The sequence below is a fragment of the Bidens hawaiensis genome, unplaced genomic scaffold (genome assembly GCF_021521415.1).
Source record: "Bidens hawaiensis isolate Kalapana, Puna unplaced genomic scaffold, B.hawaiensis_p1.1 tig00049627_1, whole genome shotgun sequence".
Classification (NCBI taxonomy): Eukaryota; Viridiplantae; Streptophyta; class Magnoliopsida; order Asterales; family Asteraceae; genus Bidens; species Bidens hawaiensis.
The window spans coordinates 20557-39643 of record NW_027498871.1 but is presented as its reverse complement, the minus strand read 5'-3'; the positions used below and the strand labels follow the sequence as shown (position 1 = coordinate 39643).

Sequence of the window (19087 nt, the reverse complement as noted above, 5' to 3'; positions counted from 1 at the left end):
ATGCTAATATACGGGTCGAAGAATGAAACAAAGGGGATGATGCATGGTTGGATTATGATGATGAGGAAGGAATTTTTGGATGAATATGGGGGTTCAGTATCAGTAACAAAATCTTCAGAATGATCAGGAACCTCGATAAAACCATCCAGAAATCAGCAATATCAAGCACCGTGACTTCTGAATAACCGCGAGCCAGATATTCCTATTTATGAGTTTGATGATGGAGTCTCGAGAGCATATATTCCACCACCCATTATGGGAGTTCAAAGTCCCTTCATCCCACAAGTGGTCACGAACCCTCTACCAATCATTATCCCGGTTAGAGATGGAAGAACTTTTTCAGTGAGACAGAGCAGTTTAACCGGATTACCCACGTTTCATAGAAAAGCTACTGAAGAACCATATCTGCACTTAAGTGATTTTAATTCAACTTATGCCACCATCTCAAGTCAAGGTTTTATTGCAGATGAAGTGAAGATGGTTGTGTTCCAGTTTAGTTTGAAGGATGCAGCAAAACAGTGGTTCTTATCATTACCTTCGGCCAGTATTTACACATGGCAGGATTTGGCACAACAATTTTTGGATGAATATTATATGCTTTAGAGAACCATAGAGGCTCGAAATTCCATTTGGAATTTTCAGCAGCTTATGGAGGAAACTTTCTATGAACTTTTCATAGATTTAAGTTATTGTTGAGGACTTGCCCTCATCATGGAATAGTTTTATGGTAGTTGATAAATGCATTCCGCGACAGTCTTTCTAATGATGATGTTCGAGACCTCCAAGCCACTAATAATGGGTCTTTTCTTGCGAATGATGAAAATGTGGATTGGAGGTATTTTAAAAGACATGTGACTAATTTGAAGAGACATGCTCAGTTGAACAAAATGGTCAAAAGAGTAGTGGTAAAAGCGATAGATAGTCACGGGTCAGATGACTGAATGGATAGACTGGAAAAGAAAATGGACAGGTTGTTGGATGCATGCATGCACGGAAAGGGGAACGTGGGAAAACATACCCGGTATGTGAATGTTGTGGTGAGTTGGGGCATGAAGTTGCGAGTTGTGGGGAAGTACAAGATGAGGAAAACGAAGAAGAATAGGTCAATTATGTTCGGGGTGAAAGGAAGTACAACAATATGAATTCAAATACTTATCATCCGGGCCTCGGTGCCGGATGTAGACATTCCAAACAATCCTCCCTGTATTTTAAAAATGATTGAGAAATATATTTAGATCATCAACATTCACTATAGATAATAATTATAATCAGCGTCCAATCGGGATTTTTACAAACCAAAGCTAGTATGCATGCATGCATGCTGGTAAATAAAACTACTTCTTAAAATAGTTGTACAATTCATCAATCATTTACACTAAAACTTCTTATGGTCGGAGATCGTGATTTAGGGTTCTAAACCGTGAAGATATCGTTTGCGTAAGAATAATAATAAGTAATAATAATCTATTCAATTATTTATTCGACAATGCTTGCCTGCCTTTGCTAATTGGGTTTGGGCTAATCTTACAAGCATATGCATATAATAATTTAATTTAATGTATATTATTTCTTAGCCGGTTTAAAAAGATGCATCTTCCGGAGACAGATACATAAATTTTTTGTAAGGGGCACAATAAGGATCGACGATGGTAATGGGCACTGGGGCCACCCGACGAGATGGGAGACGGAATATGAGAAGTTGAAACGGTGTCTCGGAGGCAGAAGTTGATTTAGGGATGAGATCGGGACCGTACCCGTACCCAAAAATACCCATACCTAAAATCAATAAATCTTGGTACCCATACCCTTACCCGAATTATTTGGTACGAGTACGGTATTCGCTTGGTTACCTTTTTTTAAATCTCCACTAAACTAGGTATCGGTAACGGTACGATACCGACAATCAATAATCTATAATACCAAAACTGTAATACCACAGCTAAAACATAATACCAAAACAAAAAATGAAACAAATCAGTCATAATATAAAATCAATTCCCTTTTCATTTTCTTAGTTTATTGCTTCCTCAATATCTATAGAAAAACAAGAAAAAAAGTTAATACATGTTATTTAATTATATACACAATTATACATACATAAAATAAAAATATATGAACACACAATATATGAATATACGCATATAAATTGAGAAAGAACTTATTCAACTAATATATATTATTTTTGAAAATCTCGCTTGAAAGTTAAGTCATAAGTGTTGAAAACCTAATAAAAGCCCCTACATATTCTAAACGGGTGTCAATACCCGTAATACTCATACTTGTACCCGTACATGTACCCGAAAGTACCCGTACCTATAATCAGTAAATTTGCGTACCCATACCTGTATCCAATAGACACGTACATGTACATGCACAAGTACAAGTACAGATACTGAACAAGTATAAGTACATGTATTTAGGAAAAATGCTCATCTGTAGATGGGACCCACTTTCAACCAATTAAAATTTGACGCGTGTCACACACGGCTAAACTTAGCCTACAACCCTGTCTTTTTAGCCGACATCCTTGACTCTTAATTAGTCGGCTTTGGAATATGTGTTTAATGACTTAGCCGACATCTGAAAAAAAATTCAAAAATCTACATGTATGAAATCGAAAAATAAAAACCTAATATCTAATATCATAGAGTTCGATGAGAGCATTCCAATATTAACCGTTGTATTTTAACAAGTCAAATGCATAGAATATTAATATTAACCTGAAATGTAACAGAAGTTGTATAATAATATCATTTGTTACCATCCTTTGTAACCGTCATACCGATCACCACCTCCGGCGAAACCATGGAACCCGACGTGGGCATCGAAACCTGCTCGATGATCCGCATTGTGGTGATCCCGATCGGCCCGATCACCCCTCCCCACTTCCGTAAATACGTCGCCATGCTCAGCCAACACCGCAGCGTAGAGCTTGCAGCAATCAGCTCCTTCTACACTGCACGTAAGAAATCACCCTTCTCCCAGCAACCCTGGGACTCCGGCACCCTCCGCTTCAAATACGTCATCGGGGAATCGCCCCTGAGTCCCTGGGAGGATTTCCAAGCCTACAGGAAAATCCATGCAGTCATTGGGATATGTCACTGTCCTTCGTCCCCGGATCTCGAAAGCGTCTTGTTGCAGTTTGTTGAGACGTGTAATGCGTACGCCTCCTCGTTTGTTCAACGCTGTTTCGCCTTCTCGCCTGCTGATTCTCAGGTCGAGCTAATCGAATTTATTTACAGATCATTTTTAATTGTGCATTTGTAGGGATGTAAACGAGCCGGTTCGTTTATTCCATATTAATTAATTTATATAAATTTTTAATTATATTTATATTTTTTTGTGAAAAACCTCTGAGCTCGGCCCAAGATCTTGTGCAGTAGTACCATAAACGAGCCAAACCTTGGCTATGTAGTGTGAAATTAATATATAAAAGTACGTAAGATTAGTAAAAACCTTAAAAATAAACTAGGCTAGAGTGCTAGACCAGCCTAAATGATCTTCCCATATAGAGCTCGATAACAAACAAAACGAGCTTTATTTGAAGCTCGGATAGCTTTTTTATCGATCCGATCTCAAGTAGCTCATGAACGGCTCGGCTTATTTGCAGCCTTACATGTGAGCGAAGTCAGGCAAAAATTGTTGAATGTAGATATTATATTGTTTGTTTGAAACACATAATGATAGATTCTACCTATGGTGCTCCTATAAATGATCCCAATGTTTGTTCAAAATAGTTTTATTGTTGCATCAAAACACAATCAGAATATAATTAGTTATAATAAGCAATCCCAAATACTCCTCTATAAGTTAACATGGTTTTCCTATTGCAGCTAGAGAAAGAAAGCAATAAACCAAATAAACTGGTTTTATTTCCTCCTGCTGATCAAAGAACTCAAGAATTTCACCTGCAAACAATGATGCAAGATATTGCTGCTTCGCTTTTAATGGAATTCGAAAAATGGGTGCTTACAGCGGAATTTAGCGGGACCCTTCTCAAGACGCCTTTAGATACTCAAGCCAGTTTAAGTGCAGAGGAGGTTTAATATTTTAGGTGTCCTAGTCATTATGATTAATGCAATATTAATATTATAAATATCAAGGACGCGTTTCTAACAGAAACTTAACGGTTTTTGTGTTTATCAGCAATTTTTCCAGGCAATTAAAGCGAAAAAGAGGAGAAATGCGCGTGCCCAGAAAGCTATAGGGGATTATTGTCTACTTGCCGGTTCACCACTTGATGCTCATAACCATTATTGTACCGCTTTAGAACTTTCTAGAATGATTGGGGATTATTTCTGGTATGCTGGTGCATTAGAAGGCGGTGTTTGTGCGTATTTGGTAAGTTTATTATACATTTTATGATGCATAGTTGTTATACATAAAAACTTATAATTATTCTTTTGTAAAATGTGGTTTTGTAAGATGGGTAAAATAGGACAGAAAGATTCCAGTTTAGTGGAAGAGGTGAAGTATCGATACAACGGTGTCATCATGCATTATCGCAAGTCGATCATGCAAGAAAGTGATCAGAGGTACTTCTTGTTATATTAAAAAAAACTAACTTAAAAAAAATACTGTAAACTTTTAAAAAATTGTCAATTTATTTGCAGGGTTTCACCTCTCAGTTTTGAACTTGAAGCTACTTTGAAATTGGCAAGATTTATCTGCAGGTACATAATATATAAGAGTTATTTGTATTATATCCGTGTACGATCTAAGTTATTTTCCCTTGACATATTTATGTATTGGGCAGACCGGAAATGGTTAAAGAGGTTGTTGAGCTGTTGACCAATGCCTCAGATGGAGCAAAATCTTTGATTGATCCAAATGATAGACTCATATTGTATGTTGAAATAGCTCGGTTATTTGGAAATCTTGGTTACCATAGAAAAGCTGCGTTTTTCTCTAGACAGGTGGCAAAACTATATCTGCAACACCAAAATAATTTATCTGCTTCTAGTGCCTTACAAGTATTGGCAATCACTACAAAAGCTTATCATGTTCAAAGTCGAGCTACCACTCCTTTACACAATGTTTCCACTGTGAGTTATAACTTATTACACAGTTTATATTAGTTTGAATATATTTGGGATATTTTAATTTTGGTGACATTTTCGACTCATTTACTTATGAATTAGTTGATACGGGTTATGTATTATTTGAATGGGTCAAATGGGTAATAAAAGGTATTTAAAGAAAACCGATCAGATGGGTCAGAAGTCGTCCAAAGCGTATGTAATCCATAAAACCTCGTAAATCATTTTTTTTTCTACAAAAACAATATTATTAAAAAGAAAATATAGTTTTTGAAACATATTTGACAGTAGACACACCAAGTATATATAAAAAGTTAAGAATTTTGTAGAAAATTTTTTTTGGTTTAACCCATACAAAGACTACTTCTTTTGACACCTTGTAAAACTTTCTATTGAAAAACTTAGGATCATTATCGAAATAAGATAGTTTTAAAGCATACTTGTCATTAAGTATTTTTACAGAATCAATATTTTTGCACAAAAAGAATGTTGTCATCTAGGTCAACCCAACACGTTTCGACCTGTACAAAAAGTACACGTTTAGACATGTTACCTGCCCTGCATAAAATTCAGATTCTTGCATAAAATTTAATATAAATTATGTAAATTATGCAAGGAAATTGTTACTGATAACGGGAAGATGCGTCAACAAATGGTGGTATCTTTATTTGAGTCCCAGTGGAGCACATTGCAGATGATTGTTTTAAAAGAAATACTTTTATCTGCTGTTCGGGCGGGTGATCCACTTGCAGCATGGAGTGCTGCTGCCCGTTTGTTAAGATCTTATTATCCTTTAATTACACCCCCTGCCCAAAATGGACTTGTAACTGCCCTTGTTAATTCTGCAGACCGACTTCCTTCTGGTACTCATTGCCCTGATCCTGCTTTACCTTTCATAAGGTACACAAATTATATCATTTGTTTTAACTATTTAATGCAGCAAACTGTATTCACAACCCATAACCAAATTAACCGAACAGATATAACTGAACCTAACAAAAAACTGATGGCTTGGTTTTAAATTGATTTGAAAAGCGAAATTGGCGGGTAAAAGTTTATTAAGCCCAATTGTCTAATAACAGTTTATTAAGTGGTTAATAAATTCAAGCCTTAACTTTCAGGCCCAATTACATTGTTTTGGTTTATTTTAGTCAGACAAAACATTTTATGACCAATTCTAGTTCACAGTTAACCGAACCAAATCAACTTGTAAAACCGACTTAACCATAACCAGTCAATTATCAATTTATCATTCTCCAGTTAACCAATAGCTCGATTATGGTTATAGTTTTGGGGCAAAACTGACCCATGCACACCCTTACAGTTTATTTTACAACTAAATGCACAAATTGCAGACTAAATATCATTCCTGATTTCTCAGGTTACATTCATTTCCGCTTCATTCGTCACAAGCCGATATTATTAAGCGAAACCCAAAACGAGAAGATTGGTGGGCCGGAGCAGTCCCTTCAGGCCCATTTATCTACACACCATTTACCAAAAAAGATTCAACTTCCACCACTAAACACAGCCTAATATGGGTCATCGGTGAGCCCGTACAAGTACTAGTTGAATTAGCAAACCCATGCGGGTTTGACTTAATAGTCAACAGTATTTACCTCTCGGTACATTCTGGAAACTTCGACGCGTTTCCCGTTACCGTGACCTTAACTTCCAACACTTCCAAAGTACTTAGTTTATCAGGTGTACCAACTAAAGAAGGCCCGGTAAGTATAACCGGATGCATTGTTCATTGTTTTGGTGTAACGACCGAACATCTTTTCAAAGATGTTGACAACTTAATCCTCGGGGCGGCTCAAGGGCTTATTATTTGCGACCCGTTTCGGTCTAGTGGGTCGGTGAAGCTGAAAAATATAACTGTTCCTAATATTCTTATCATACCTCAAATGCCATTGCTAGTTTCACACGTTGTTGGTGGAGATAGCTCGATTATATTATACGAGGGTGAGATTCGGAAGTTGTATATTAACTTGGCTAATGCCGGTACGGTTCCGGTTGAGCAAGCGCATATTTTGTTATCTGGGAAGAATCAGCATTCTGTTATTTCTGTTGGTTATGAGAATTTGAAATCTGCATTACCGTTAAAACCGGGCGCTGAGGTTATTATTCCAGTGACTGTGAAAGCATGGGAAATTGGGTCAGATGGAAGCAGCCCCATGTTGTTAGTTTATTATGCAGGTAGTTAACTGATTATCGTTTCTTTAACTTTGACTTTTTTTTGTTAGATTTTTTACCATGTTGACTTTGAAAATCTTAAGTTATTTACCTTCAATAATGAAGTTTCAAACTTTGATGTGTGACTTTGGCCATTATGTCAGGGCCTAGTGGAAACCAAGGAGAGCTTCCGCCAGACGGCGGTACATTGCCGCCTGGTCGCCGTCTAGTCACTCCCCTAAACATATGCGTTCAGCAAGGGCTGTCGTTCATGAAGGCCCGTTTGATAAAGATGGAAATCCCAGCTCAAATTTCTGAAAACATTTTACATCAAAAAACAGACATATTGGTTAAAACCGACCCGTTTGGTGGACGCTGGGGCCTACGGTTTCTTGAACTTGAGTTACATAACCCGTCTGATGTAGTGTTTGAGGTCAGTGTCTCGGTCCAGCTGGAAAATACAAATAATGAAAATTATTCAGAATTCACTTACCCGAAAACAAGAATAGACAGAGATTACACTTCTCGGGTTCTCATACCCTTGGAGCATTTCAAACTACCCGTTCTTGACGGTTCAGTGTTAGTTAATAATAATAATTCACATGCAACTTCCAAATCTGAGCTTAATACTTTAGTTAAGGATATGATATCAAAGATTAAAGTGAGGTGGCAATCGGGCCGAAACAGCTCGGGAGAGTTGCATATTAAAGATGCCACACAAGCAGCCCTTCAGTCATCAGTAATGGAAGTTTTGTTACCCGACCCATTGACTTTTTGTTTTAGGCTTGCTAAAGAAGTTGACTTTGAAGATTCGGCTAAAGGCTATGTGTTGGCAAATTACATGACTGCTATGGAAGTTAAGGTTAGGAATAATACTAAGGAGTCAATTAAAATGAGTCTTAGTGTTACATGTAGAGATGTGACAGGTGAGAACTGCATTGAAGGCAACAATCCTACAGTGTTATGGGCAGGTAATAAGACTAATCTCAGATTTATGGTTTTGTTATCGCGCTACCGAGTCAAAATGATGATGACCTGGCAGCTGACATGTTGGCAACTTTGACTATGTTGACTTATTCACGTGCTACTAGTAAGGCATGTTAGACAGTTAGAGCATGCCAACTTACATGATCACCTGAAATAAAAACTTTGTGGGCCCCATCGTTTGTCTTCGCACAAGTGGGACCCACAAATGTAAGCGTGACCCGAAAACTGAAAATATTAAAGCAGGTAGGGGTGTAAACGTGCCCGAGCTTGTCTAGACTCGAGCTTGGATCGTTTACGAAAGCTCGAGCTAGAGCTCGGCTCTTTTTAGCTCTATTTCAAATGCAGGGGCTCAGCTCTTGAGTAGTTTTTCAAACTCGGCTCGTTTATTATATATCAACTAATTAAAATACATTATAATTATCTTTATATATATTCTAGCAATAGTTTTTGTACGTAACATTATATATTTATTTAGTTGACTTTATCATAGTTTTATAAATAATAATAACTATTACAAATATATATACTAAATAAAAGTTATATCAGTAATAGGCTCGTGAGGCAGCTCGAGGTCGATAAGTGAAGCTCGAGCTTGCGCTCATTTATTAAACTAGCTTACTTTCAGGCTCGAGCTTGTTAAAGGTTGGCTAGATTGTGCTTTTAGCTTTCCGACGTCAAGTAACTCATAAGAAGCTTGGCTCGTTTACATTCCTAGTTATATATATATGTGCAAAGAAAACAGTTTGATTCTGATATCCCTTGTTTAACAATAGCTGTTTATTACCATAGGGACTTTAAATGGTGTAAAGGTGGAGATTCCTCCTCTCAAGGAAATCAAACATCCATTTTCTCTTTATTTTCTGGTTCCGGGCGAATACACATTGTTAGCTGCTGCAATGATAGATGACCCGAATGACGTTCTACGGGCCCGGGCTCATTCTACTTCTCCTGATGAGCCTGTTTTCTGTAGAGGCCCGCCTTATCATGTTCGAGTACAGGGTATTGTCTGAAGTCTTAATATTTCCATAACTTCATTCATATGTCAACCTTTGGTTTTGATATGATCTTAACCAACAACTGTTTCGATTAGCTTGCCACAGTGCAACAAGATGGAATAATAGTTGCCATTAGAAGCTTTTATTTAGGTCCTGCAAGGACTGGAATTGTGTTAAATTTTAGAAACTCATTGCTCAAATAATATATTATGGTTTATGACAAACTATGGTGTAGGATCGATTAAACTCCTAAAACTTTACATGATCCACAGTGACGAATAAGTTATATGGTCTGTATAGCCTTATATGGCCCGTATAACAAGAGGGAGTGATGTATTCATAAATCATAATAATAGCCGATAAATAATAACTTTATTAAAGGAGTTATTTCGTCCATGTGGTTTATATCTAGCTAAACTTGTCCATTTAATCCAATTTCTGTTTTCCTGAAAAACATTGCGGTTTTCATATGTTGTGATTTCATTGTAGATGACTAATACCGTTAAATATTTTGTGTTAATTGACGTTGTTAGAAAAAAAATAGTGAAGAAATCATAACGATTGTTGGATATGCTACAAACAAAGTAGTGGTGGTCATGTATGTCGATTATCTCTATTCGAGTTTTATCATTCTGATGTTGATAAAGTTATTGAAACGAAGCAGTCTTGCAACACTTGGCCAAAATATTCCTCAAAGAAATAGCACATACAGGATTGGATTCATAACACCATACAACTTGAAATCAATGCACTTGAGTTTGATTATTTGTAACAAATTCATTGTCTTCATAACCTGAGTTTGTTAAAGTTATCTGATAAGTTTTTATCAAGAATGCTTTCTAACATTTGACAGACTAAATTCACAAACCACACACAAAATCAAATTACTTAAAGCTCAAGTTGCAAAAAGCTCATGTTTAATAAAAACTAGCGAGACGAATTATTGCGTTTTTTTTCCTGCGAAAACAATCAGATTACTACCAGAAAAATGGATTTTCACCGACGGACGCTTACATAACACTAAAATCACTGCCAAGAAAAGTCACTATTATTGAAAAAAACTTTTTTCAATAAAAGTTACAGTTATTTTCGACAAAAAGCGCGTAAAAGAGTTGTCTTGTGTTGACAGAAACTTTTAAATAAATCACACCACTACTAAAAAAAATTAAAATAAATATAGCCGTTACCACCTGCTTATTAATTTCAATTAAAAACATTAATCGATTTGAAAATTGAAAACATAACGTTCATGTTAAACCAACGGTTAACTAATATATCATTTTAAATATCATTGATCTCACATTTAATTAAGTTGAAAAATTATACAAATATAGCCGTTACCTAACGGCTATAAAATCAAAAGTTCTCTATTTAAGGTGATTTTGGTAAGTGATTACTCTCATTTACACACATCTTATTGTCTTAGTTTCATCATTAGTGTGTATTACGTTACCTTGTTTATATATTTTACTCTATGTTACTAACAAAAGCAGTTGAAATCATGTATGTCGATTTTCTCTATTCACAATTTTACCATTTTGCTCCTCATATAGTTGTTAGGAAGAAGAAATCTTGCAACATTTAGTCAAAGATTTCTATAAAGAAATGGCACAATCAGGATTGGATTCATAATAGCATAGTTGGTGTCCATTAATTCTAATTCAAACAAAGTTGTACAAATCAATTTTGCTATTTTGGTTTTTGTTTCCGTCGTTGCTTTCATGTTGGTGAATTTTGAAGAATTTGAAATGAAGATAACGGCGATGGGTTTTAGAGAGAGAAATAGAGAAAATGGTGTTGTTAGTTTACATGAAGTCTGTATTATTATCAGTTATTACGGGAAAATTTGTTCAAACCATAACACTAGTAACTTTTGGCAAAGGTTTTTTAGCCTCTATTTCATAAGCTTTCTTTAAAATGTATTGAATCTCTTTGTCGTCTATATTTTGTATTTATAAAACTTTGTGGTGTTGTACATGCATCCATTCAACAGAAGTCACAGTTGCTAAAATCTTTGTGTTCAAAGATGATGTTGATGATGATTATAAAAAAATGATGAAAATTTAGTTTTAGAGAAAATTATAGTATTTTTTTGTGTTTTTTTTTACAATCAAATATGTAATATCCCAACTCGGAACAGGTTGGTGTGTGACCTTTACAGATATCATAATGATGTGGAAAAGGTAGTCAAATAAAAACACGTTAATCTAGACACTAAATAATAAATTCTAAACTCTTAAACTTAACTAAAACTACTAATTGGCAAGTGTACCGTCGACTCTAGTACAATTTAGTAAGTCCGGATATCGAACCCACACACTCTTTAAATTACGTAAATTAACTAATTAGACTCAACTAACTGACACGACTATTTATTTATTATTAAAATGGGGGTTTTAAACTATATTATATTAAACTAATAAAATAAACTAATTAACAGAAGACAATTAATGAAACACAAGACAAGCAAGTTTGACTGATTCAGATGATAATGAAAAACCATCTAAGCTAGAATTTCAAAAGTTTCAGTTATCAAATTGTTGGAAAATAATAGTTATGGAACTAGGATCGTAAAATAAAAGAAAACCCAAACAAGACCCCTGACCCTTTTCAAGAAGACACATATGGGTTTCTAATAAGTTTTAAGGCACACCAGTTTTATAAATTAAACTCCCTTACGGTTATCAAATTAATTTATAAAAGACTACATTTATAGTGAAATCCTACCTTACAGTGCGGAAATCAAAGGTAATTTGACAAACTCAATTGACTCACTAGATAAGGTAAATTAATCAAACCTAGACGGACTCACTATGAATAACTAAATCTAGCAATCTTAATAAAAATAGATATAACAATAACATATCACCTTACAGCTTTCTAGGTTAGAAACACACTTTTATTCGTTTGACTAATAATATTATTACTATGATCTTATTCGAATTCAATCATAAACTAGTCAAGAACATACAGTAAATGACCTAACAAAATCCTATCATATGAAATAATCACCAAGGATAATGTGGAATAATAAAACTAGAACAACCAAAACCAAGTGCACATACGTATCAATCAAATAAAATCAAATAGTTTATTGAATCATAAAACCATAACGAAAAGAAACAATCCAACTAAAATCAAAACATCAACGATGGTTCATCATAAGCCTAGGCAATCTATAATGTTTAGCCTAGCATCTTAAAACTAAACAAAACAATGATAAAAGAAATCATGGTGAATAACAGTAGAAACGAAATATTAATGGCGATAAAACCCGTAGTCTTCGTTCTTGATCAAGTAGCGCTTCACCGGATGATTCCTTGCCTTCAAAACCGCCAAATAACTCCAAAATATGCTCCAAGAATCTCTAAATTCGTTTGGTGGCTGATGGGTATTGTTCATGTTAAGGTCAAGGGTGTTTATATAGTGAAACAGGGCCCAAAACCCGACAAAAACGTGAAAATTTTATGGAAACATGGGTGGCCGCACCCCGCGACCATGTATGCCCTCCTGGTCGCACGGCGCGACGCTATCAATATGGGGGGCGATCTGGCTTGCCGATCCGGTTCTCCTTCCGGTTATTTCCTGATGCGTTCTGGCTTCTCGTTTTGGCTATTTTGACTCGTTTTTCGCCCTTTTCGACCACAATCAACCTCCGGAACATACAAAACACAATAATGTTTGTAGTATAAAAATCTGAACTAAAAACGAATATAAACTAATTAATATTAAATAAAATATATAATGAAAACATATATATTTATCATTATATCACATAACATGATTCATAAAATCTTGAACTTTATTACTCTCTCTCATCACTAATTCCTCTGATTTACCGGATCACCTATCAACAAATAAGAAAAACACAACAAAGAAAATATGACTTAGCCAAAAACTGCTAAGTAACGAAAAGAACAACAGTATATGTAAACATGAACATCATCATCATCATTATCATCGTACTCAGTATATCCCACCAATAGCAATGCTATGATAGGGTATGAGAAGGGTAAGATGTAGACAGCCTTACCTCTATCCCATAGGGATAGAGAAGCTGCTTCTGGTGAGACCCCCGGCTCGATAGTAGTTTTGCATCAAGCCTTGGACATAAGGCACATAGCACTCAATCATCAGGGACACCGGCTGATTGGTGCATGTGCCCTTGTCTTTCGGCTATCAACGCCACCACATGATACCTGATTAACCTTCCGCCACTTTTAAAGTTATTTTCACGAGATTAGTAAAATAACGTTAAAATTAATGCAATTTTCTTTTGCCCACCCGAGGGTTCACACATATATACATTATATGCGCACACCGCAAGCAGAGCGAAAGTAATTTAGTCACATATATACATTATATGCGCACACCGCAAGCAGGGCGAAAGTAATTAGTCACCGCAAGCAGGGCGAAAGTAATTTAGTTACATATATACATTATATGTAAGCACGTACGAAAAAAATAAAACATAATCAAAAAGATATTAAACCAGCTAACCAGGAGTGAAGCCGACACCGAAAGTAATTGTCACATACATTGACACGGTTACCGATAACCAATGTTGACATAAAAACGATACATAAATCAATAGGATCTTTGTGGACCATGACAAGTAAAACAAATTTTTATTTTTAAATAGTTTTATTTTCAATCACGTTTAAAAACTATACGGATTTGATAACAAGAAAAGTTTCATTATAATATAGAAATTCCAAAAAAAATCATATTTTAAATTCGAGTTAAACAAAACTAATACAAATGCCGAAATAGAACATCATCGAATCTACTACTACACATAATAGTCAAAAACATATAACATATACAGAAACAGATGCAAATGACAAATATCAAACTACACGACATCGGTATATCAACAAAGTGAGTCGTGTGCACGGAAATACCCAGAGCCAGAAACATAGAGGTACACAGCTAGCTAGTCCATGCACCTATGAGATGGTATGTTTGACGTACACGCATTGTTCCATCCCCCAGAAATCATAAGTCAGGATTCCGGACTCGGAGCTAAGATCGATTTATACGCCTCTAGGGACCAAAGTCACAATCACAATCTAGAGACGCCGTGAACTTTTATTACACACTGCCACAATAAGTGCCATGTCGTTGACGCCCCAACGACAAATCAGAATGCTCAGGTAACAAAGTACTGAAGCTAAAGTCAAATAACTAAACATATTCAAACATGAACATGCAACAATGAATACAAAATATATAACCTATTGCATGCTATAAAATTAATATAAAACATATCATACAAATAAACTAACTGAACACAACCTATACTGAAAGATAACACAAATCCGCACAACCTATAGTGTAGATTGGATTGGGTAGTTTGAGGCCTTGGTTTGTTGGGTATATGACTTGCAATTGGTCGATTTACCGAAATGAAAAGGGGAGAAATGTTGTGTTTTCAGTTTTTTAAAGCCCAAAATCAAACCAATATAAAACACAGAGATGGTTGTTGAATTTAGGAGCCAAACCCGCCATGTTTATTTGACCATAGAATATCACCCGATAAACAAAAAAAAGAAGAAGACATAAATGACCCTTTTGCCTTGGTGAAAAGTTGATAGAAACTTTTAAATAAAATCACACAACTACTAAAAAATTATAATAAATATAGCCGTTACCACCTACTAATCAATTTTAATTATTATTATTATTATTTGACGTGTTTGATTTTTTTTTTCAACTCTAAATATTTATTAACATTTAACACAACCCAAGCTACATCTGGATAATGGGTAAGCGAGCAAAAAGCTGCGCCGCTATCCCATTTTAGATCGCAAAGCCTATTCTATTAAATATCAATCATTGGTTCCTCGGGCTCTAGAGTCACTGTGGACCACCTTCTGCACCCGCTCCAAAAAGCGAACCGCCTCGGGAGCTAGGGATCCAAATGTGTCGAAGGCAAATGGAATGAAATTTGAATTGAAAATATAACGTTCATGTTAAACCAACGGTCAACAAATATATCATTTTGTATATCATTGATCTCACATTTAATTAAGTTGAAAAAATATACAAATATAGCCGTTACCTAACGGCTATAAAATCAAAAGTTCTCTATTTAAGGTGACTTTGGTAAGTGTTTACTCTCATTTACACACATCTTCTTGTCTTAGTTTCATCATTAGCTTGTATTACATTTCTTCATTTTACGTTTAAGATTACCAACAAAGCAGTGGTGATCATGTTTGTTGTTTATCTCTATTATGAGTTTAACCGTTTTGCCCCTGACACGGTTATTTGGAAGAAGAAAGCTTGCAAGATTTGGCCAAAAAAGTCTTTAAAAAAATGGCAAATCCAAGATTACTACACCTGCGTCTCCGTCCTTCGCATTACAAATAGTAGTGCTAACATGGATCAAAAGTTTAACCGGAAGAAAACTAGGTCTTACCAGTGGATCCAACTATTTGTTGAAGAGAAAAAAGAGGCGTGGAAGAGAGGACCGGTTCCCATATTTTTGCGGAAAGTGCTATTGCTAACTCCGCTTCGGAAACATCGAAGAATATATGACACCTTTACTGTTTCAATGCAATGGCCACCAAGAAACAGTTTAACTCATAATTTTAACTTTTCCTAGATATGATTAGTTGTTTTATAATATATGGATGGCCTTAGCTCCTAAAATAAGGTGAAAACAAGATACTGTACCATGTAAAATTATTGTGGTAGACTTTACGTTTATATACTATGAACGGTATCTTTTTAGAAGCTAATTTGTTTGGCATTAGGTTTGTGATCTTTAAGTAGTACGATGTACTTCTGTCAAAATAGTACAAAATCAATTCAAGAACACAATATATTAACCATAAAGCGTCTTTAATTGATAAAAGTAACAATCTCATATATGGAAACAAAAGTCACTTAGCTCAGATACCAAGTTGGTGAACTATAACAAAACTTGATGTGTGAATTTGACCTTGATGACATTGAAAACTAGGAGTTTATTACATTCAATAAAAAAAGTTTTAAACTTTTGATGTGTAAATTTGACCATGTTGACCATTTTCCTGTGCTACTGCTAATATATATGATGGCATTAAGAACACATCAACTTACATGATCACCTGAAATAAAAATTTTGTGGGTCCTATTGTTTGTCTTCGTACATTTAAGTAGGACCCACGATCAGTGATGTAAGAAGTATGGACCAAAAATGAAAATATTAGATCAAATAGGAGTGTAAACGAGTGGAGCCGAGTCCGATATCGTCTAGGCTTGAGCTTGGCTTGTTTAACTTACGAAAGCTCGAGCTAAAGCTCATCTTGTGAGTAACTTTCCAAGCTTGGCTAGGACTAGGCTCGTTTATTATTTAGCAGTTATTTAAATAAATTAATAGGAAAAGTTAATGTACAAATGAAATTAACGTTTTAATTGTGGGAATCAAGTTGAGTATATGTAATTACTTTATGATGTAGTTACATAATTACTCTACTTGATTCTCACAATTAGCACATTAATTTCATTTGTATTTGATTTAAACCATATATTAATAATTCTTTTATATATGTTTTAATTAATATTAGTTTTTGTATATATCATAATATATAATTTAGTTACTTTTATCATAAACGTAAATAATAATAACTATTATAAATATATATACTAAATATATTAACTGAAAATCGATAATTGCATTTTTGTTTCCTACAAAAACAATCAAATTACTACAGAAAAATGGAATTTCATCGACGAATGCTTTCTTTTACATAACATTCAAATCACTGCTAAGTAAAGTTATGGTTATTAAAAAAATTCTTTTCAACAAAAGTTACAACAAAGAGCGTGTAAAAGTGTTGTTTTGTGTTGAGAGAAACTTTTAAATAAAATTAAACAACTACTAAAAAAATTAAAATAAATGTAGCCGTCGCCACCTACATGTTAATTTTAATTTAAAACATTGGTCGATTTGAAATTGAAAACATAACGTTCATATTAAACCAACAGGCAACTAATATATCATTTGTAATTAAATTTAAATATTCTACAAATATAGCCGTTACCTAACGGCTATAAAATCAAAAGTTCTCTATTTAACTTTCGCAAGTGATTACTCTCATTTACACACATCTTCTTCTCTTAGTTTCATCATTAGTGTGTATTGCGTTACCTTTGTTTCTTCGTTTTACGATTGAGATACGCTACCAACAAGGTGGGATCATGTATGTCGATTACTCTATTCCGAGTTTTACAATTTTGCTCCTGATACATTTATTTGGAAGAAGAAATCTCGCAACATTTTGGTCAAAAAAGTCTTTAAAGAAATGGCAATCGCAGAACACGTTTTGGTTGATTTGGGAACTGAAAATACCAATCTTTGTTTGTTTTTTTCCTTCTCCAAACATGAAGTTGGACGGATTAATATTGTTAATTTTGTTTTCATTTCCACCATTGCTTGTTGATGATCATGAACTATGAAAACCTTGAAATGGAGAAAACGTCGATCAAAAGAACGTCTTATAAGACTGGTTGTAACAAATTCTTTTGTTTTTTTAGTAAATTTGAATACGTTTCAAAATTGTATTAAGTTATGATGCATATCTTATAAGACTGGTTGTAACAAATTCTTTTGTCTTAATAACATGAGCTTGTTAATGTTACTATTATTAGTTTTTACTATGCAATATAATTTAAAGATTTGGGTCTATTACAAAAAATGTGTTACTGTAATCATTGTGTACTCGCTTCAGATATCAACAAATTTAATACGTGAATCATTGCGCGCTGCCATATTTGCTTGTTTTCATTAACTTAATATGTTCATATGCCGACCGCTGTAGAATACGTATTACAATTATTATGGTACATTTCATATGGGTGATATACATATAAACTTATTTGGATTTTGTAGTGAATTTGAATATGTTTCAAAATGTAATAGTTAGCATATCTTACAAGATTGGCTGCAACAATTTCTTAATCTTTATAACCTTAGTTTGTTCAGTTTTTTTTTTTATCAGTATTTGTTAAGAATGTTTTTTTTTTTTGACATTTGACCAACTAAATTCATGAATTTTGGGCATATCACACACAAAATTGAATTACGTAAAGCTTAATTTGTGTAAAGTCCACTTTAAAGAGAAACAACATTGACAAGTTATCGTGTGTTTTTTTTATGAAAGCAGTCAAATCATGACCAGAAACTTGGTATTTCACCAACGGACATCTACTTAACGGAAACACTCAAATCACTACTAAAATAAAGTTAATGTTATATGACAACTTCTTTTTATAAAAGTTACAGCTATTTTTAACAAATGGCTTGTAAAAGTGTCATCTTGTGTTGAGAGAGACTTTCAAAATAAAATCAAAGCAACGCTAAAAAAATCTACAAATATAGTCGTTACTCTGTTTATCAATTTTAATTGTAAACATTTATTTGAAAATTCAAAACATAACGTTTATATTAAACCAACGGTCAACTAATATATCATTTTGAATAACATTGATCTCATTTGTAATTTCTTTTTTTTTTTTTTACTTTATAAACCATCTTTATACTAAACGTAACATATAATCAAATTCGTTTTGACATAGAAACATCCAAACGATTTACAATGAAGTGGCAGGTAAGCGGGTAACAAGCTGCGCCGTTACCTAACGTCTATAAAATCAAAAGTTTTCTATTTAACATGATTTTGGTAAGTGATTTCTTTCATTAGTGTGCATTACGTTACCTTGTTGATGTATTTTACCCGTGAGATAGGTTACCAACAAAACAGTTGTGATCATGTATGTCAATTTTACTATTTTGCTCCTCATATAGTTAGTTGTTTGGAGGAATAAATCTTGCAACAATTGGCCAAAAAAGTCTTTAAAAAACCACATCCAGGATTGGATTAATAACATCATTACTTTTAG

General features: G+C 34.3%; 1 protein-coding gene and 1 pseudogene across 2 annotated transcripts; both read left to right on the top strand.

The window, feature by feature from the left end:
• Nucleotides 1-255: 255 nt before the first annotated feature.
• Nucleotides 256-603, top strand: LOC143598084 (uncharacterized). Its single transcript, XM_077076398.1, has one exon. The coding sequence runs from the start codon at nucleotides 256-258 to the stop codon at nucleotides 601-603; it is 348 nt and encodes a 115-aa protein (XP_076932513.1).
• Nucleotides 604-2787: 2184 nt separating this feature from the next.
• LOC143598082 (trafficking protein particle complex II-specific subunit 120 homolog) lies at nucleotides 2788-9226 on the top strand (annotated as a pseudogene). Its single transcript, XR_013147044.1, has 9 exons — nucleotides 2788-3216; nucleotides 3834-4040; nucleotides 4147-4535; nucleotides 4614-4673; nucleotides 4757-5045; nucleotides 5656-5939; nucleotides 6421-7238; nucleotides 7397-8185; nucleotides 8991-9226. The product of XR_013147044.1 is annotated as a trafficking protein particle complex II-specific subunit 120 homolog (transcript).
• The last annotated feature ends 9861 nt before the right edge of the window (nucleotides 9227-19087 follow it).

Bases quoted from the DNA above. Each gene is read 5' to 3' on its own strand.
- LOC143598084 (XM_077076398.1), top strand. From the start codon at position 256: ATGGGAGTTCAAAGTCCCTTCATCCCACAAGTGGTCACGAACCCTCTA.